We start from the raw sequence: 22567 nt of genomic DNA on the forward strand, positions 1-22567 counted from the left end.
TCCTGCAGCACAGCAACCCATTGGCCACCCTCTTGCCTCAGGGCCCACATGGCTAGCAGTGCAGTCCCCCCTCAGAAGGACACGCCCAGGGACAAGGCCACTGAGGACCAGGAAAAGGACTCGGGACTCTCTGGGCAGGGAATTCCAGGGTCATGAGTACCCAAGGAGTGGATGGAGCATAGGCTTTCCATAGGAATGTCCTCTTAGCTTGGGACTCCACACTCCACTCATGGGGAGTGGTATGGCTAGAGGAGGATCCAAACTGGTCCTTCTTTTTTTTTTTTTTTTTGAGATGGAGTCTTGCTCTGTCGCCCAGGCTGGATTCAGTGGCGCCATCTCGGCTCACTGCAAGCTCCGCCTCCCGGGTTCATGCCATTTTCCTGCCTCAGCCTTCCGAGTAGCTGGGACCGCAGGCCCCCGCCACCGCGCCCGGCTAATTTTTTGTATTTTTAGTAGAGACGGGGTTTCACCGTGTTAGTTAGGATGGTCTCCATCTCCTGACCTTGTGATCCGCCCGCCTCGGCATCCCAAAGTGCTGTGATTACAGGCGTGAGCCACCGCGCCGGGCCCAAACTGGTCCTTCTAAAACAGGGCCCACGTTTGCCTGGGTCTGAGGGAGCTGCGCTGAGGAGCTGTTCTGAGTGACTGTCTTTCCTGCTCACCGCCAGTGCTCTGCAGATACTTCCCCATGAAGTGTTTAGGGAGGAACTCTAATTTATGATCATCTAATCCAGCCCATTGGCTAGGACATGAGGAAACTGAAGCACTCTGGAAAGGTGGATTACTCCCTGGAATTACACTCGGGAATGATGGATCACTCTCTGGGATTACTCTCTGGAGTGGCAAACTATTCTTTGGAATTGCACTCTGGCATGATGAATTTCAAAGGGAAGCATGATTGTGATGTGCAGGGTAACTGCTCCACAGAGAAAAGCCAGCAGGGATCTGGAAAACTCTTCCTGCTGCTCCTTAGTGACTGACAACTTCTTTAATCCACTGGTAACTAGAACAAACACTGTTCTGTGTTTTAAACCCACCTTTTCACTGCTGCCTTGAAGGCATCACCTTGGAAGTAGCTCCAGTGGCCACTTTTTTTGGGGGTTACATATTCATAGTGCTACTTTAATAATAATAGTTGGAACAAGCTTCAAACAGATGGAAATATGGTTTTTGTTTTTCTGTTCAGAATTTTCTGACTATTTTTAGTTAGTCTGGGCATTCTCTGTTGCATCAGTGAATGTAACTTGGTTTTTTCTGTGAAAATCAAATAACTAAAAAGCTAGCAATGTATTTCTGTCACAGATGATATTTTTGTTTGCATTTTGAAGTGTTTTTATGAACTGGATTACAAAACTAATTGAATCAGAGATGAATTTTGCTCAGAACTTGAAGTATTTTATGAAATAAAATTTCCATAAGAAATTGACCTAATTATTCAGAAGTTTCTAATGCAACAGCCTAATACAGTTTTGAAAGTCCTCCAGAGAAAAAAACTCAAGCATACGCTCCCTCATAGCAAAGAAACACCCTTTTTATTTATTTATCTCTTAAGCAGTATAGCTTTTAGTTTACAGGAACACAGCTTCAGGGTATATTGTATAGATGCATTATTTTAGTTTCAAATGCTGTGTTTCTTCAAAATTAGTTTTCTATTGTGTACCATATTTTTCCATCATTTGTAACCGTTATTGGTGAAACAAGTGTTATTTTTGTATTTAACTGCTTAATATTACTTGTCTCACACGTAAATGGCCTACTGCTTAGATTTTTTTTTAATATTGAGGAAGCACTAGCATGTTTCTATGTAATAGATAAGATCCCAGAAGACTTCAGAGTTATAACCATTATTTAAAAATTTTTGTTTAATTAAGAGTTTTTTCAGCCAGGCACAGTGACTCATGCCTGTAATCCTAGCACTTTGGGAGGCCAAGGTGCATGGATCACTTGAGGTCAGGAGTTGGAGACCAGCCTGGACAATATGGTGAAACATCATCTCTAGTAAAAATATATAAAAGTTAAGCTGTCGTGTTGGTGCTTGCCTGTAATCCCAGCTATTCTGGAGCCTGAGGCAGGAGAATCACTTGAACCCAGGAGGCAGAGGTTGCAGTGAGCTGAGATCGTGCCACTACTCTAGCGTGCATGACAGAATGAGACTCCATCTCAAAAAAAAAAAAAAAAAAAAAAAAAAGCTTTCCTTGCCCTAGCCAAAGCTTTTCCTGATGATTCAGACATTGTAGAGATGTGAGGAAAGCCTTGGGTGGTTTCCCTCTTATGTTTCTCTCTGGTAGCTGGAAGAGATTTAGAGAATTACTTTGATCTGCTCATCGCAGTTGGGACTATACCCATTGCGTCTCTTATGGTGATACCAGACCATGTGCCGTGACTTTGCCTGATGGTTTCTCTGGCCTTTCTGGGTTCACCACGTTTCTGTACCTAGAACTTACCTCTAGCCCATGGGTGGTCCCACTGGTGGCTTACTCCTCCCTTTAGCCTGCCGCCGCTCCACATATACCCCAATAACACAATATCAATATACTTGCTCTGCAAATATAGCTTCAGATGGGCCTGGACTGGGTCCTGCCCTGCTGTCAAGGACACTTCAAACAAACACACAAATAAAAAAATGCTGTCCTCAAAATGCAAATGTTGCTTGAGAAAGCCTCTGGTACTTCCTTCTATCTGCCATTTATAAGGCCTTCTCCACACAAGTTTTAGAGGTCCCAATCCAATGGCCCCAACTTTTGTGCTGCACTCAACTGCTTTACAGAAAAAAAAAGTTTCATTTACAAACACACATTCTTCAAAAGAGGCTGCAAAAGCTGTGGAGAGGGAAATCATATCTCTTAGGATCGGGGGAAGGCAGTGGGTTGCACTGCGTGCACAGCTCTGAACAACTAGTAGTGCTGCTCCAGGCCCAGTGTTGAGCAGGGTTCTGAGGCTTCCTTGAAGAGGAGAGGATGGAGACAGTGTGAGCAATTTGGTGCAGAGGGTGACTTGCAGGTTTCTGGAAGTCATGGTGGATGGTGATGCCATCTACCAGGGTTACAGGAGGGGCTCAGGTCAAAAAGAAAGATGATGAATTCAGTTCTGTTATGTGGAATTTGAGAGGCCCAGTGTCACCTGGGTCCACCTGGCCATTGGGTATATAGGCCTGCTCCTCTGAAGGGAAGGGCTGGGCTGGAGAAATGGGTACAGGAGCCACAGCATGTGTGTGGCAATGACTGGCAGGGAAGAGGGTATAGTGGGAGCTGAGAACAGGGAGGCTGGGCAGAGTCACCAGGAACATCAACATGAAGGGGAGCGGAGAGGAAGAAATTCTCTACCTGGCTTCTCACTGTCCCATTGACAAGATCCTTATTCAACAGACTCTAGACCTCAGTTTCTTCATCTGTAGAGTGGAAATATCTTCCTCCACTACCTCTAGCAAACATGAGGAGTTGAAGAAACATACTTACTACTGGTCCCTTAGTCCCCATTAAAATGCTTGTAAATTGGGAAGAGTAGTAACCAGCAGGACAAAGGAAACAGACAAAGATGGCAGCAATAACGTTCGAGAAACCAAAATGTGCATGGACAAGTGGTGACAGATTTAGAAACCTAAGAAAGGTGATTTCTAGGCCAGCAGTGAGGCAAAGATCAGAAGTGGGCTAAGGTTTGAGCATTGCTTTAAGATTTACACAGGCATCTCCCTCTCTCTGTCCTCTCAAATAGATCTTCCTCTTTTTAAGGAAATACAAAATACTCTTTTTAAATAAATTCAAGTGGTAAAGATACTGGTGCACTGTATGGGTAAACCATAATTTATCCATCTCTTTACTCATGAGCAGTTAGGTTATTCCAGGAAAAATAAACATGCAGATAAAAGTACATACTTCATAAGGATAAAATCCAATAACATCAGAATGGTTGTTATCTCTGGAAGAGAGGAAGGAGGAAAGAGATGTAGTATGAAATTTTAGCTGTACTTTATTTACCTTTATTTTCTTTTTTAAAAACCCTGAAAATTAAAATTATAATAATTATAGAACTATATAAATGTTATGTTTATGTATATATTAATATGTTTATGTATATACATATTATAAATATTAATTTGAGAGAGAGAAAAAAACTTCCAGTCGGTATGTGGTGACAGGTGAGTGTGTGTGAAGACAGCCTGCTGGGAGCACCGGGCTTCCCATAGCTCTGCTCAGAACCTTCATGAGGACGTGGCGCCGGAGCCCTGGTCTTGGGCCTGTCTCCGCTCTCCCAGACACTGTCAGACCTGGCCCACCTTCCCGTGAGGGCCAGCGGTGGTCCCCCTCTAGCTTCCACTGCTATGATGGGGACCCAAAGGGTCATGATGGTGGGACATCATTCAGAATCAGAACTGCCCTCAAGAATCCAGGACATAGAGAGCAAAACATTTGAAAAATCCTGTTCTAGCTGATGAGCAGCCACGGAAGTAGAGAGGAGCAAGGGGCCGCCTGTTCCGTGCTCTTTATAATCAGGTCCTCCCTGATGGTGCTTTGGTCACTGTCCGCTGACAGTTCCCTGTGGCCTTGTTCACAGCACTAACAGCCTCCTTCCTGGGCATCTTCATTTTGTTGTGTCCATTGATAAGGATATTTATTTATTTATTTATTTTTAGACAGAGTTTTGCTCTGTCACCCAGGCTGTACTGCAATGGCACGATCTCGGCTCACTGCAACCTCCACATCCTGGGTTCAAGCGATTCTCCTGCCTCAGCCTCTCAAGTAGCTGGGATGACAGGCATGCGTCACCACACCCGGCTAATTTTGTATTTTTAGTAGAGACGGGCTTTTGCCATGTTGGCCAGGCTGGTTTCAAACCCCTGACCTCAGGTGATCCACCCACCCCGGCCTCCCAAAGTGTTGGGATTACAGGTGTGAGCCACCGCGCCTGGCCGATAAGGGTATTTTACGCGGGTATATTACCTGTTGTTATTGAGAGCTAAAAGATCTGCATCATTCATCACAAACTATTTTTAGCCATACCCTGAAATACAGAGAAACAGACTGCAAACATGAGACAGCACCATTTGCTCCAACCCAACTGGTGCAAACTTCATGAAGCAGTGTTATTTTGCAGATTTCCTTTAGTAACCAAGGAGTGTGGTTACCCGCACCCACATGTCTTTTGATCTTTGAATGTAAAAATATTTTTGAAAGTGAACTTTTAAAATTGGGAAAACAATGTAACATTCTGGAAAGGTTGCCAAATAGAAGAATATGGGAGAAAAATTATCCTTCATCTCAGCCACCCTAATGTATGAATTAGCTTTCTTCTGTTACCTTCAAGTTATTTTTCAAATGAACATATTACATAACTGTAATAATAGTATTGGTGGCCATTGAGTATGCTTTTCTGTTTAATACTACATCATAATTTGCCACAGTGTCATACAAGCCTCTTTTTTTAAATAGGCTTTTTATTTTGAAATAAATTTAGATTTATAGAAGAGTTGGGTAGTCACTAGAGAGAATGCCTATCCACCTTTTACCAGTTTCTCCTCATGTTAACATCTTACATAACCATGGCACATTTGTCAAATCTAAACAGTGAATTAGTGATAGTACTAACTAGTTATCAGTACTATCAACTGAACCACAGACTTTATTTCATCTTACTGGTTTTCCCACTAATGTTCTTTTTCTGCTCCAGGGTACAATTCAAGATACCACAAACACATCTTGTGTTTATTGTGTGTATACCAGTAGATTCAGGTGATACACCATACTCGGCCTAACTATTCTCTTTTTCTAAATATTTAGATTGCTTTTGGTTTTTCTGTATCACACGTAGTACTCTGAAGAACATCCGCATGTGGGTAGTTGTATTAGTCCGTTCTCACACTGCTATAAAGAAACACCCGAGACTGGGTAATTTAGAAATAAGAGAGGTTTAATTGGCTCATGGTTCTGCAGGCTGTACGAGAAACATGGCTGGGGAGGCCTCGGGAATTTCAATCATGGCAGAAGGTGAAGGGGAAGCAGACAATGTCTTACGTGGCCAGAGCAGGAGGAACAAAATGGGAGGTGCCTCACACTTTTAAAGAACCAGATCTCATGAGAACTCGCTCACTATCGTGAGAACAACAAGGGAGAAATCCTTCCCCGTGATCTAGTCACCTTCTACCAGGCCCCTCCTCCAACACTGGGGAGTACAATTCGACATGCGGGGACACAGATCCAAACCATATTAGTAGCCTTCTCTTCTTTTAAGATTCCTTCCTTGTGGCTGTCTACAATCAGATTTCTGGAGGCCCAAGGGGTAAGAACAGATTTATGGCCCTGGATACCATTGCATATTGCCACCAAAGTGTGTTCCACAATGTCTGAATACTCATTTATACTGCCACGAGCAATGTTTTGAGAGTAGTGCATTCATGTACCCTTGTCAGCATTACTCTTACTTTAATGTTTTGGCTAATTTAGTAGGTGAAAACATCTCAGTTTTTGAAATGTGTATTTCTTTGATAACTAGCAAATTTGAATATTTCCCCATGTGTGTTTACTAGCTATACTTCCTTTTTTCTTTTTTTTTTTTTTGCAAATTATCTCTTCATATTTTATTTATTAGGGTCTGAATTTTCTGATTAATATGCATGAGTTTTATAATAAAGATACCCGTTGGCCTCTCATTTTGCTGCAATTATTTACCCCTCCATCTATTGTCTGAATTTTTTCTTTCGTAATTTTTTGAACAGCATAATGAAAGTTTTATGATGTGGATTCCATTATTTTTTAAAAATTTATTTATTTTTAGTCTCTTTTAAGCTTAGAAAGGTTCTTCCTCAAAGTCTGAGTTCAGGGTCGGGCACAGTGGTTTATGTTGTAATCCCGCACTTTTGGAGGTCAAGGCCGGAGGACTGATTGAGCCCAGGAGTTCAAGACCAGTCTGGGTAACATAGTGAGGCCCTGTTTCTACAATAATAATAACAATAGCAAGCAATTAGCTAGATGTGGTGGCATGTGACTGTAGTCCCAGCTACTCAGTTGTCTGAGGTGAGAGGATCAATTGAGCCTGGGAGGTGGAAGCTGCAGTGAGCTGAGATCACACCACTGCACTCCAGCCTGGGTGACAGAGGGAGACCCAGTCTCAAAACTAAATAAATAAATAAGTAAATAAATTTTAAAAGTCTAATTTCAAAATTCAATTATTTTCTATAATTTGAGATCCCATATTTAACTGATTCATCTGGAATATTTTTGGTATTTGGTCCAAATGTCTGACTGGGCCACCTGTCACTCACCAGCTGCAGGTGACCACACCTACAACTTCATGGGTGGTCAAGCTGAGTCACTTCCAGCTGAGTGACTGGCATCCTCCTCCTCTGTGTTGCCCAAGCTAGAATCCTTGAAGTCACCTAATTTCTACTTTCTTTCTCTCTTTCACTACCCACATCCACCCAGCCATGGAGTCTCAATAGTTCTATATTCGTGGTTCATCTGCCAGTTCTTTGGGGAAGAGTATATGCTGCTCTCTCTGCCTGGGACCCTTTTCCCTTCCTTATTCTGTCTGCCTTGTTCCTATGGGTCTACTGCACAGAGCCTGGTATGTCCTTGCTATGGGCCACTAAAGTACTCCAACTTCCTAACCCTAATTCTCACACCCAATAGTAATATCCTGATAATTTGTGTCCCTGTGTCTCTCTTCATCATTAACGTAGAGACTGACAGTGCGTGGTATGTATAGGGTGCTCAATATGTATGTTAGGTGTGTGAAAGAGCAAATAAATGAGTGAAAATGCCAATAAAATAGGAGTCATACCTAACCAGGGCCCAGCAGGATCTGATTTAAATACTTTTCTACAGAATATGAAGGTAAAGGGGATAGCATTATAATTCATGCTTTTTATGGGTGCCAAGAGGTCATGGATACCTTAGATTGGCTTGTTCACCTTCTGGGTGACTGTTTTATCCTCCTTCTAGATGCCATTACTATAATGCAAAGCCTGGAAAAATAAAAACTGCATTTTCCAGACTATCTTGTAGCCCATATTCTGGATGTCAGTTAGGTCCCACCAACTGGATATACTCTTGAGAGAGAGGGAAGGCAGAGTGGGGTGGAGGCCATTTTCCTGCTGTTATATCTCTAGCCAAGCAAGGCCATGAAAACATGAGAACGCATCATTCCAGGGCCCATCGCCAGTCTTGTGGGCGTCTGGAAGCAGTTGTGGCAGCAGTAAAGCCAGTAGTGAGGGCGAAGGCAGAGGCGTCCTGGTTCTGAATCACCACTAGAGCATTCTCTCATTCATTCTTTCTCTCCCTCTCTCTCTCTCTAATAGAGCCATTGGAGACTCCAGAATTAATTTCTCCACTCTTTCTACCAATTTCCATAACTATCTTCCTGTTTAAAATACCTAGAACATTTCTATTTTCTGTACTGAACCATTGCAGATACACAAGGGATAGAAGAACTGGTTCCCCTCTTAGTGACCCAAGGAGACCGCCTTGATCAATTGCAATTTTTCCCGGAGCAAAGGAAGCAAGAAATACTCCTAAGACTATGGGTGAGGCTATGCTTACTGGTTATTTTATGGTTCCACAGGGGACTGATAAATCATTTCGTTATCTTTCTCCCCACTTTTCAGCCACCTTTAAGACTATGTTAGAATAGGCCTCTTCACTTGGCAATAAATATGGCCAGTACTGGATAATTACACAGGGGGAAACAAACAAAACTACCTGGAGAAAATATAGGTGAATAATTAAGATCTTTCCCATATTAAGGGTACTTATAAATCAGTGAGAAAAAAACTAAAACCCAATTGAATATGTGCAAAATACTTGAAAATAGGGAGAAAAATAGCCAAAAAAGATGCTAAAATATTTAAGCTTTTTAAAACCAAATTTGCCAAGGTTTTAAAAGACTATTTAGAGTTTCAAATTCATAGTAAAATTGAGAGGAAGGTAGAGAGATTTCCCATATACTCCCTGTCCCCATGCATGCATAGCCTCCCCGCCATCATCATCCCCTACCAGAGTGGTGCATTTGTTGGTGAACCTACATTGACACATCATTCTCACCCAAAGACCATAGTTTACATTAGCGTTCACTTTTTCTGTTGGGCATTCTGTGGGTTTAAACAAATGTATAATGACATGTATCTACCATTACGGTATCATATAGAATAGTTTCACTGCCCTAAGAACCCTCTGAACTCTGCCTATGCATCCCTTGTTCTCTCCTAATCCCTGGAAACCACTGGTCTTTTTTACTTTTGCCTTTTCCAGAATGTCATAGAGTTAGAATCATACAGTATGTAGCCTCTTCACATTGGCTTCTTTCACTTAGGAATAACCACTGAGGTTTCCTCGACGTGGAAACTTGGAGGATTGAGACTATGGATGAGGCTGTGCTTACTGGTTATTTTATGGTTCTACAAGGGACTGATAAATCATTTCCATTATCTTTCTTCCCACTTTTCAGCCACCTTTAAGACTATGTTAGAATAGGCTTCTTCACTTAGCCTATTCTAAGGCTAAGTGAAGGAAAAAGGAAAAGTTTCCTTTTCGTAGCTTGATAGCTCATTTATTTTCAGCACTGAATAATACTCTGTTGTCTGGAAATACCACAATTTATTTATCCATTCACCTACTAAAGAACTTCTTGTTTACTTCCAAGTTTTGGCAATTATGAATAAAGCTGCTGTAAATATCCATGTGCAGGTTTTTGTGTGGACATAAGTTTTTGACTCCTTTAGGTAAATACCAACGAGTGCACATGCAGGTGGTGTGACAAGTATGTTTGATTTTGTAAGAAACTGCCAAACTGCCTTCCAAAGGGGCTGTACCATTTTGCATTCCCACTGGTGATGAATGAGAGTCCTGTTGCTCCACATCCTTGCCAAAATTTTGTTTTATCAGTGTTCTGGATTTTTTGGCCATTCTAATAGGCATACAGAGATGGTATCTCATTGGTGTTATAATTTGCATTTCCCTGATGACATATGATGTGGAGCATGTTTTTATATGCTTACTTGCCATCATGGTATCTTTTTTGGTGAGGTGTCTGTTAAAGTCTTGGTTCATTTTTCTTTTTCTTTTATTTGTTTTCTTTTTTTCTTTTTATTTTAGGTTTGGGGTACATGTGAAGGTTTGTTACATAGGTAAATATGTGCTATGGGGGTTTGTTGTACATATTATTACCTCACTCAGGTATTAAGCCCAGTACCCAGAAAAGTTATATTTTCTACTCGTCTCCCTCCACCCACTCTCCCCCATCAAGTAGACCCCAGTGCCAGGACCAGCTCAGTCAGGGAAACCCTAACCCAGCGGTGCTAGAGGAATTAAAGACACACACACAGAAGTATAGCGTGTGGAGTGGGAAATCAGGGGACTCACAGCCTTCAGAGCTGACAGCCCCAAATAGAGATTTACCCACATATTTACTGACAGCAAGCCAGTAATAAGCATTATTTCTATAGATTATAGATTAACTAAAAGTATTCCTTACAGGAAACAAAGGGATGGGCCAAAATAAAGGGATGGGCTCTGGCTAGTTAGCTGCAGCAGGAACATATCCTTAAGGCACAGCTCGCTCATGCCATTGTTTGTGGTTCAGGAACACCTTTAAGAGGTTTTCTGCCCTGGATGGGTCAGGTCTTCCTTGCCCTCATTCCGGTAAACCTACAACCTTCAGCGTGGGCGTCATGGCCATCGTGAACATGTGCTGCAGAGATTTTGTTTATGGACAGTTTTGGGGCCAGTTTATGGCCAGATTTGGGGGCCTGTTTCCAACACCTCAGTGTCTATTGTTTCCTTCTTTATGTTCCTAAGTTCTTATTATCCAGCTCCCACTTATAAGTGAGAACATAGGGTAGTTGATTTTCTGTTCCTGCATTAGTTTGCTAAGGATGATATCCTCCAGCTCCATTCGTGTCCCCACAAAAGACATGATCTCGTTCTTTCTATGGCTGCATAATATTCCATGGTGTATAGGTACCACATTCTTAAAATCTAGTCTGTCATTGATGGGCATTTAGGTTGATTCCATGCCTTTGCTATTGCAAACAGTGCTGCAATGAACATTCACATGCATGTGTCTTTATGGTAGAATGCTTTATATTCCTCTGGGTATACCCAGTAATGAGATTGCTGAGTCGAATGGTAGTTCTGCTTTTAGCTCTTTGAGGAATTGCCATACTGCTTTTCACAATAATTAAACTAATTTATATTCTCACAAACAGTGTATAAGGGTTCCCTTTTCTCCACAATCTTGCAAGCATCTTTATTTTTTGACTTTTTAATAATAGCCATTCTGACTGGGTGTGAGATGGTATCTCATTATGGTTTTGATTTGCATTTTTCTAATGATCAGTGGTGTTGGGCTCTTTTTCATAGGCTTGTTGGTCGCCTGTATGTCTTTTTTTGAGGTGTGTGTTCATGTCCTTTGTCTACTTTTTAATAGGGTTATTTTTCCCTTGTAAATTTAAGTTCCTTATAAACGCTGGATATTAGACCTTTGTCAGATTCATAGTTTGCAAATATTTTCTTCCACTCTGTAGATTGTCTGTTTACTCTGCTGATAGTTTATTTTGCTGTGCAGAAGCTCTTAAGTTTAATGAGATTCCATTTGTCAATTTTTGCTTTTGTTGTGATTGCTTTTGGTGTCTTTGCCATGAAATCTTTTGGTCTATTTTTCACTCAGGTTGTTTGTTTATTTTTATTGTTGAGGTTTTTTTTTTTTTTTTTTTTTTTTTTGAGATGGAGTTTTGCTCTTGTTGCCCAGGCTGGAGTGCAGTGGCACAATCTTGTCTCATTGCAACCTCTGCCTTCTGGGTTCAAGTGATTCTTCTGCCTCAGCCTCCCAAGTAGCTGGGATTACAGGCTTCTGCCATCACAGCCAGCTAATTTTTGTATCTTTAGTAGAGATGGGGTTTTGCCATGTTGGCCAGGCTAGTCTCGAACACCTGACCTCAGGTGATCCACCTGCCTTGACCTCCCAAAGTGCTGGGATTACAGGCATGAGCCACCACACCCGGCCTGTTGAGTTTTAAGAGTTCTGTGTTATCTTAGTTTGTTTGGCTGCTATATCAAAATACTATAGATTGGGTGGCTTATAAACAACAGAAATTTATTTTTCACAGTTCTGGAGGCAGACAAGTCTAAGACCAAGGCACCAACAGATTTGGTGTCTGGTGAAGGCTCACTTCCTGGCTCATAGACAGTTGTGTTCTTGCTGTGTCTTCACATAGCAGAAGGGGAGAGGGAGCTCTCTAGGGTATCTTTTTTTTTTTTTTGAGACGGAGTCTGGCTCTGTCACCCAGGCTGGAGTGCTGTGGCTGGATCTCAGCTCACTGCAAGCTCCGCCTCCCGGGTTCATGCCATTCTCCTGCCTCAGCCTCCTGAGTAGCTGGGACTACAGGCGCCCGCCACCTCACCCGGCTAGTTTTTTGTATTTTTTTAGTAGAGACAGGGTTTCACCATGTTAGCCAGGATGGTCTCGATCTCCTGACCTCGTGATCCGCCCGTCTCGGCCTCCCAAAGTGCTGGGATTACAGGCTTGAGCCACCGCGCCCGGCCTCTAGGGTATCTTTTATAAGGGAACTAGTCATGTTCATGAGGGCTCTACCCTCATGACCTAATCACCTCCCAAAGGTCATATCTACAAATATGATTACATTGGGAATAAGAGTTTAACATATGAATTTTAGAAGGATAAATAGAAGAAATTCTAGAAATTTAGAAGGATAAATTTTAGAAGGAAAATAAATGTTTTCTCTATAGCATTTGCATATTTTGGATAACAGACCTTTATCAGATATTTCTTTTGCAAATATTTTCTCCTAGTCTGAGGCTTTTTAAAAAAATGTTTTCATTCTCTGAGCAAAAATTATTTAAAAAGTGGTAGTAGTAAGACCTGGTGGGGCTGTGTAACTTTACACTGTTACTTATACATCTCATACCCCACTATAAACTTTTAAATTGGTTAATTTTCTAAATGTAAGTTTGATGATATTTATTAGAAATCTTTAAAATATTCATTCCCTTAAATCAGTGGTTCTCAACTGGGAGCAGTTTTGCCCCTTGGGGAACATTTGGTAATGTGTGGAGATGCTATTAGTTTTCACAATGGGTTGGGGAGTACTACTGTCATTTAGTGGGTAGAGACCAGGGATGCTGCTTAACATCCTATAATTCAAAAGGGCAGCCCCCACAAAAACTAGGCAGCCCCAAATGTCAATAGTGTCAAGGTCGAGATACCATCTTAGACACAAGAGCTCTGAATTTACCCAAATAAATAATTGAATGCACCTAAAGATTTATTCATTTACTCTTTTGGAGAGAGCAATAAGTCATTAGTAGTAAAAATGAAAATGTATATACTCGATAAATTTTACAGGTATCCATCCTAGAAACACTGGCACATGTGCGCAAAAAGGCACATACATAGATGTTCTTTTCAGCATTATTTTTACCAGCGATATTTTGAAAATAACTGCAATGTCAATCAATGGAGTAATAATAGTTAATGTACACGCATGCTCTGAAAAGCAGAGTTTCGGCCACCCAACCTCCCACTACTCTTTTCTATGATTCTATCGTCCTGCGGGGTTCCTTCTTTGCTGTGGATGGGCTTGGTGGAAGAACAATTCCCAGAACTGGTCTCATCCGGTCATTTCCCAGTTTAGAAACCAGAAAGGACTACTCCTTCCTGCCGCTTGGTTGAGCCAAGAGGAAGCCACGTGGCCTAAGTCTAGCCAATCAGATGAGACATTAAATCGTGAACGATTTAATGGCAGAGTGAGAGAGATCGTTAAGAATTAAATCTCTGAGTGGTGACAATCGTAGGTGTATATGGGGCAGAGGGGAGCTGACTTTTGGCCTCATGGTTCCTGCTGACAGCGCTGGGCTTCTATTTCTCAATCCATTAGAAAAACTTTGGTTTCTGTTATTAAGAACATTGATGACAAGCCCTAGCAGCAGTCCTTTAAATAGATACATTAGATCTCTGTGAGTTGCAAAGGATCCTAACTGATAAGCTGGAGAATTACATGCAATAGTTAAAAAGAAAGCTCACCAGTACATATTAGTAAGTGGAAAATCAAGTTGCAGAATGTTCATTCACTTAAGGAATGTTTATTGTGTTTTTGCCATGACTACTTTCTGTACTCTGAACAAGATAGACCTGGTCCCTGCCTTTATGGAGCATTATTTAAGACAGCAAAATATTGGGAATAAATTGCCTAATAATTGTGGGATGACAAATGCTGTTTATTATGGCACATGTGTTATATGGAAAAATTTACAGCCATTAAAAATAATGATTTTAATGATTGTAAATATGCTGTTTGTACTATATATATACTAAGTCAAATAAGACTTAAAATTGTTAACATGTATGTATATATACATAATCACTATACATAACAGAACAATTTAAAAATTACATACATATGACCGGGTGTGGTGGCTCATGCCTGTAATCCTCCCACTTTGGGAGACCAAGGCGGGCGGATCACGAGGTCAGGAGATCGAGACCATCCTGGCTAACGCAGTGAAGCCCCGTCTCTACTAAAAAATACAAAAAAATAGCCAGGTGTGGTGGCAGGCGCCTGTAGTCCCAGCTACTCAGGAGGCTGAGACAGGAGAACGGCATGAACTCGGGAGGCAGAGCTTGCAGTGAGCCGAGATCACGCCACTGTACTCCAGCCTGGACAACAGAGCGGGACTCTGTCTCAAAAAAAAAAAAAAAAAAAAAAAAAGTTTACACACACACACACACAAAGTTGAGCATCCCAAATCCAAAAATCTGAAACCCTAACTGCTCCAGAATCCAACTTTTTGAGCACTAGTATGATGCTCAAGGGAACTGCCCATTGGAGCATTTTGAATTTGAGATGCTCAACAGTTAAGTATATTGCAAATATTCCAAAATCCAAAAAAATCTGAAATTTCAGATAAGGGATGTCAACTGTATAGAAGCACACACACACGCGCACACACACAGTTTTTTTAAATCGCACGTGACCAACAGGAGATAGACCACAATGCTGTCAAGACTCATTTCTGAACGTTAGAATTAGATATAATGTTTTATGTTTTCTAAATTGTGGCAACCTGTATATATTATTTTATAATTATAAATCTTATCATCTATAACTATGAAGTTACTTAAGATAAATAGATAGTAAAGCATTTGAAATTTTTAGACTTCATTTTATACATAACTATATTTTTGAAATGTCCCACAATAGGAATATCCTAGCTATATAAGTGAACACATCTATATAATGTATACATACAACATATATGCTATTGAGTAAATACAAATGTGCCTGTCATCTTACTTTAATACATTTTAAGTTTTTAGAGTCAAGTCAGAAGTATTTGTGGTCTGTGCTACCCTGAATCTCCCTTTGCTGGTCCCTGACCTATTAGAAGTTACCTGAGAGAATGAGGGCAATAGCTGGACTGATTTATCTACTGATGCCAGGTTGGGAGGGGATAGTAAAGTGAGTGAGGTCAGCTGAGATAGGTGTGGTGTATCAGAAATTGACTGCATTTCTGGAATTATCTTTAAGTAGGCTTTTCATCTATCAGAGAACACACTCTTAAATCTTGTGTAAGTATACTCAAGGTGGGATGTGTGGAGCTTCTAACACAATCTCTTTTGTTTGGGGGCAGGCAAGGTAGGGGCTCCTCTTGACATCAAGCTGGGCGCATTGAACTGTACGGCTTTCAGCATCCAGTGGAAAATGCCAAGGCATCCTGGGAGCACCATCCTTGGGTACACTGTGAGTCCACGGGCACGGGAGTTTCCTCAGTGGGTGTGTTGTGTGACTGTATGTCTTTCTCATCCTTGCTTTTTCTAGATATCTGTCCTTCCATATCAGTAACTGCCCCATTCTCCCTCCATAAAGCTAGAAGAGATGTCCCCCTTTGAAGGATATTTGTAAATGCCCTGAATGTCACATCACATCTGCATTACTCACTTAGGATCTATCCAGTCGTTTCTCTGTTCAGCTGTGGGAAAATATAAACTAAAAGGTTGTGGTTGTTGCTATTCAATTGCCTATAGTCAAATCTGGAGAATAAAGTATGAACATGGGAAAGAGGAAATCACTGTGGAATGTTGTCAATAAGTACAAAATAATGTAAAGTAAGAAGGTGGGTAGGCAAGATGGAGGAAGCAGCAGAGAATGCATTCTTACCTATCAGAGGCTGCAAATTGGGCTGATATCTTTTCACCAAAATGTTTTCTTTGAATAGTGTTTTTAGAAATGAGTCAACTTTGAGAAGTCAAGACATTTCACATAAATGTTTGGAATCGTAAACTCTCTGGGATATGGGGAGAGCTGGCCACACTGGGTCCACATTCCTATCCACCTGCTGGAACTGAGCTGCTCTTTTTAGATGAGCTGTAAGACCTCAGTAACACCCCAATCCCACCACCTGCTGCTGTCTCCATTTCACCAAGGGACAGTAGCCATTGATAATGGCCCTCATCCTATTGTTTTCTAAAAGTAGAGGAATATATCTCTGGACTCATGTCTTACTGAAAGTGAGAAAATGAAAGATTACCCGGGTGGCTCATGCATTTTGGGAAAAATAACAAGAGCCATGTCCAGACCTCTGCATCTCACTTCATTGATATGTGTCTTCCTCCTGGACTCCGCAGGCTTCTGAGTTTGCAACACCCCCTACCCAATCCAAGTAGGTCTGATGTGTGTTCCCGCAGAACTAGTGCACGTGACGTTAGGCGACGCACCTCAGAGCCTGCTGCCACTGTGAGTGCAATTACAACCTTTGATCTTACACAAGCACGGGCTCTGCTCTCACCGGGGTGTCTGCATCTTTTCAAGGTCTTTTACTCTGAGGTTGGCGCAGATAAATCCCTGCAGGAGCAGTCGCACAGAGTGCCTCTCAGCCGGGACATCCCGACCACGGTGAGTTTCTCCATCCTGGCAGCCCCCTCAAAAGCACGTGGGCGCTATTCGGGTGGCTTGCTGATTTGGTGTGTGTGCTACTGTACATGTAATAATAACTAATGCTTCTAATAGTCCGTTAGGATTTCCCAATGTCATCCATGTACATTTCCTCTGAACCATGCCATCTACATCTCTGGAAAACAGGCATCTGACGAAAGGGTCCTGGCGTAAATGCTTCCATCCTGGACTCAACCCTATTTTATCATGCAAGAAAACTGCCACCTTACAGCTGGTTTTTCCCCTTCTTTTCTTCACAAAGTTCAGTTCTGTTTTTTTTCTTAATCCCAATAAAAGCTTTATACATAAATATGACGCATTTGTATCTTCCCAGCTGCCTGAAGACACAATGCAGAAGAAGAGGATGTAATTTGAAATGTATATTTAAATGGTCCAAGTTGTTTATTTTTTTTTCAAGCCCAGCACCCCGTCCTTCCACTAGCCAATTGTTGGGTTCTCATCTATTTTCTTTTGTTTCTCGTCAAGGTCTCTTGAGTGAATTTTTGGCCTTAGGCATCTTGTATTTTCTTTTCTTTCACTCCCCTTCCTCATTCTGCCACAACCTCAGGCTAGAGCCTTTGGAATTGCTCTACAAGGAGTTAGCACCAGTGCTCATAACACTATTATAACGGTGGTGGTGGTGCTAGCTCCTGTTTGATCCGTGCCTTCTGGCGGCAGCACCTGAGAGACCTGTTTGTCATCCATGATAAGGAACTATCACTTATTGAGCATCTGTTACCTGGCAGCCACCACCCTTTGCTTTACATTTGCTTTGCCACTTACTCTTCACAACTATCCTATGACCTCATTTTATGGACAAGGACGCTGAGACTCGGAGAGGTGAAGTAACTTTCCTCAAATCATACATTAGTGAGTAACAGCATCAACTGTAAACTCAGAGCTGACTGACCTCTGAGCCCCTGCCCTTGCTGGTTCTACCAAAGCTCTCATGACTCAGAAGGAATAGATGCACATTTCCAGCTTGCTTTTTTTTTTTGTATGACATGCATTTAAGCTCAAAATAGACTTTTGCTTAAGCATCCAGCATTGGCCGCAGAAGTTGTCAACCTCAGCCTCTATAGTTTACCCTGTCTGAAGAGAGGGAGATGGGTTGGAACTTTCAATAAGCTCATTGACCTCACCAAGAAGCCTGATTGTCCCTAGTAGTATCCCCAGCCACCCCAGCCTGGTGTCCTGCAGGGCTCACTGCTTGACCTGGAACCTAGTTCAGGTATCAAGAGTGACACATGCCTTTGAGTCTAGGCAGTGCCTCTGAAATTGATATCCTGCCCATCACGGAACCTGGGCTGAAAATTGGCATCTCTCTGAAGGTCACTGCTGTATAAACCCAAAACAGGGCTGGGAGGGAGACCAGCACTCTGGACTTTTAGGCCTGTTTCTTCCATTTACAGGTTGGGTAGTGTTGGTCAGAGTCACTTAAACTGTCTAAACCTCAACTTTTTTTCCGTGATAGAGGTGTAATAATTATTCTCTTGTGAGGACCAAATAAAAGCCACGTGGGTGGTAGTTATCATTCCCGATGACTTATATGTTAATACATTCTCTCCATTATCAGCATCTAGGCATTAGAGTACGCTATCAAATTCTGCATTTGATCATCTTGCCAATTTTGACAAACTTGCATAGGGGTTACTCTATGCCCAACATAAGACAACACACAGTCCCTGTTTGGGGGCAGCTTTCCGTCTTCTGAAAACCACATCCACACAGATGAAACAATTAGGGAGCAACATAAGATCAGATGTCGTTATTAACATGCTGCTTAGTAGACAAGGTTTGAAGAGGGAGAGGTGAGTGTGGGAACAAGTGGTCAAGAGGTGAAAGTTGAGACTGAGGACTGAAGCAGGAACTTTCTGGAAAGGCAGACTCAAGGGAGGGACATCCCAGTTGGAATGGTTTGAGCCCAGGGAATGAATGAGCATGAATGTGTCCACACATGCCTCTCTCTCTCTCTCTTGTTCTCTCTCTCTCTGTGTGTGTGTGTGTGTGTGTGTGTGTTTGGGGGTAGGGAGGGTTGGGGGTGGGGAGAGTTGCAGAATAAACAGAATGAAAAGAGGAAATCATGACTACACATAAAGGCAGTGATTCAGCAAGGGAGTGGGAGGAGTCTGATATAGCAGAATGTGTCCTGGATTCTGATGGACTTGTGTTCAGATTTCTGCATTTCAACAAAACAGCTGCTTAACCTTATAGGTCTCAGTTTCCTCATTGACATAACAGGGATCCCAAAAATATCTATATCATAGTGTGTCTGTGGTTCCCAAACCATGTGCCAGGGTGCTCCAGGGCTCTGCAGCAGGCTCACAGGGGCACAGTAGAATATTTAACATTTTTGAGGAAAACAGCAACATCTGTGTGAATTACTGTATTAGTCCATTCTCACGCTGCTAATAAAGGCACTTGACACTGGGTAATTTATAAAGAAAAGAGGTTTAAATGACTCACAGTTCTGCATGGCTGGGGAGGCCTCAGGAGACGTACAATCATGGCGGAAGGCACCTCTTCACAGGGCGGCAGGAGAGGGAATGAGTGCTGAGTGAAGGGGGAAGCCCCTTATAAAATCATCAGCTTTTGTGAGAACTCACTCACTATCACGAGAACCACATGGGATAAGCCACTTCCATGATTCAGTTACCTCCAACTGGTCCCACCCTTGACACATGGGGATTATTACAATTCAAGGTGAGATTTGGGTGGAGACATAGAGCCAAACCATATCAACTATTATTACCAAGTTGTTTGGATATAAGTACTTAATAAATGGGCATTTCTTTTGGCATTGAGATGCTATAAATATTACTGACACACTAAGAGTGGCAAGAACAGAGAAAGTTTTAGGAACTCTGTACTATATCATATCATTCTATAGATAAAGATGTGAGTTATTATATCATATCATTCTATAGATAAAGATGTGAGTTATAAGGTCATGATTGTAGAACCTTCAGCACGATGCCTGGCACAGAATGAGAGCTTAGTAAGTGGTCAGTATGATTCATACTTCAAAGATGTGTGTTTGCTGCCCTTGGCTGTGCATGGCAAAAGGGGCAGGTGCTATACAGATTTGTTTTATTTATGCAAGTTTTTGTTTTTACTCTTCAAGTTGCCTCTGTTTTTTCCCCTCTCCAGGGACAACCTGATCATCAGGCAATTTCTGTAAGCATGTTTTAGAAAATTTAAATACCTGTCCCAACCCAGGATTCAGGGGATCTCTTTTCATCAAAATGTTGATTTTCCTGCATCTCCCTCTTGCTGATTAAGGCTCAGTGGACAGTGCCTAGTTCTAGTGTAAGCACAGACAGCTGAATCTACAAGGTGAATTTTTAATCGTTTAGAGGAAGCCACTTTTATCCTTGCATGTACTTCTTCATCTCACACAGCAGGGTAGGGTTAAGGGGAACCTCTCTGAAGTTTGAAGTAATTTAAGCTCTGGTTCAAGAGTAGGTGAAACAGATTGAAAAGGAGAGAAAATATTTAACTAGTGAGCACCTCTCTGGAGGTAGCTCCCGCTCCTTTTACCTCCTCTTTTCTCACTCCCTTATTTCCTCTGACAATTCCAGATTGTGTTTTCAGTAAGATAGGACCGATAGATTTGGTTTTCTGGATTGAATACCAAAGTGGGGAGTGGGTTGACAAATGGTTAATCTGATTTGACTGATAAAATGACCAAAATACCCTGGCTGATAATGTGGAGTTGGGCTGCATTGTTTGATAATCTGCCTTCTAGAAGCTTCCAATTTGGCAGCATTTCAAGCCCACCTTATCTTTTTCTTAAAATAATACCCTCCAGGTTTCCTCCTGGAAAACAAAATAGTAAAACAAATCAGGGCAATTTGGCAAATTTTTTAGAGTTAGAAATAGATAAGCATGTTTAGGGTGGTGGTCTTTACACTTTTTGATCATGCATACCATCAGTTAAAAATATTTGAACATGCACCAATATATGTATATTTATGTATTTATAAATTATACATCTGCTACTCTACTAATATATTATGTACATTATAAAATCTCACAGAATTTTAAAGGAGGAGATAAAACAGAAATAGAGAGTTCTTGTGTTTTCTTCTGGCATCTCAGTGGGTTGTCTTGCTGTCCCTGGGGATGCACCACCACCCTGCTTTAGAGTCCACTGATTGACCCGGAACTTAGAGAGAGAAAACTTAACCAGGAATCAGAAGGCTTGTTCCTGCTCTCTCATCAGAGCAAGGGTGACCTGAGGTGAAGTCACTGAGCTCTTCTGAATTTCTCTTCAACTGTAAAATGAAGGGATGGGGCTGGGCGCAGTGCCTCATGCCTGTAATCCCAGCACTTCGGGAGGCCGAGATGGGTGGATCAGGAGTTCGAGACCAGCCTGGCCAACATAGTGAAACCCCATCTCTACTAAAAATACAAAAAAAAATTAGCTGGGTGTGGTGGTAGGCACCTGTAATCCCAGCTACTTGGGAGTCTGAGGCAGGAGAATCACTTGAACTCTGGAGGCAGAGGTTGCAGTGAGCCGAGATCACGTGATTGCACTCCACCCTGGGCAACAAGAGTGAAACTCCATCTCAAAACAAAACAAAACAAAAAAACAAAAAAAGAAGGGATGGACTAGCAATGATTCTCAGCTGGGGGTGCCTTTGTCCCCTCCTGGGCATTTTGGTGGACAAGCATCAGGGATGCTAACTTTCCTGCAGTACATAGGACAGATCCACATAAGGAAGATTTGTCCAGCCTCCAAAGCTAATGCTGCCCCTGCAGCAAAGCTCTGGAAAATAACTTCCTGTGACCACCCAGAGAATAGAAATCCCTACAACTCCTCCCTCCACCCTGCTCTGCACAGCCATCCTCAGCGCATTGGAGGAAGGATGCTTGGAAGATAGCACTTTTCTCTTTCTCTGGTGCCTTCCACTGGACGATGCTAGGTCGTCCCAACTTCCACTAAGGCAACTGGGGCCTAGCCTTGACTTGTAGGGTCAACTGTGAGGTTGAATCCAAGTTTACTAGCTATTAATGAAGGTTGTTTTAGAAGAATCATAGACCTTCAGTGTTAAATCTTTGGCCCAGAGAAGCTAAGTGGCATCCCCAAGACCACACAGCTAGGTTAGCAGCAGAACCTGGGTCTCCTGGCTCCCAGTCCAGTTCTCTACTCAATTCATGCCTCCTCTCAACTGTGCTCATCTGAACTAATGAATAGGACAGCCTCTAGACTTATTTCTGAAGCCAAATGATCTGTATTTCAGGCAGTAGGAGGAGAAAGAACAGCAGCCTGTAAGGAGGTAAAGGCGATGTCTGAAATCAGAGTCAGAGACTTCAGTTCAGAACAATTCAACATGATTTTGTCAATGCAGAGTGAAAAGTATGTAGTAAAGAATAGCCTTGCTGGGTGCGGTAGCTCATGCCTCTAATCCCAGCACTTTGGGAGGCCGAGGTGGGCAGATCACTTGAGGTCAGGAGTTTGAGACCAGCCTGGCCAACATGGTGAAACCCCATCTCTACTAAAAATACAAAAATTAGCCGGGCATCATGGTGCATGCTTGTAATCCCAGCTACTCAGGAGGCTGAGGTAAGAGAATCACTTGAACCTGGGAGGCAGTTGCAGTGAGCTGGGATCGCATCATTGCACTC

At 42.1% G+C, this 22567-nt stretch overlaps 1 protein-coding gene across 2 annotated transcripts in view; it reads left to right on the forward strand.

The window, feature by feature from the left end:
• Positions 1 to 22567, forward strand: part of EGFLAM (EGF like, fibronectin type III and laminin G domains) — a 200888-nt gene that overhangs the window by 63719 nt on the left and 114602 nt on the right. For both annotated transcript variants that reach the window (XM_050795117.1, XM_050795118.1), the window contains exons 2-3: positions 15636 to 15745; positions 16814 to 16897. In XM_050795117.1, the coding sequence (XP_050651074.1) occupies positions 15636 to 15745; positions 16814 to 16897 (194 nt within the window). The remainder of the gene's footprint in view (positions 1 to 15635; positions 15746 to 16813; positions 16898 to 22567) is intronic.

The sequence above is a fragment of the Macaca thibetana genome, chromosome 6 (assembly GCF_024542745.1).
Source record: "Macaca thibetana thibetana isolate TM-01 chromosome 6, ASM2454274v1, whole genome shotgun sequence".
In the NCBI taxonomy this organism is placed as follows: domain Eukaryota; kingdom Metazoa; phylum Chordata; class Mammalia; order Primates; family Cercopithecidae; genus Macaca; species Macaca thibetana.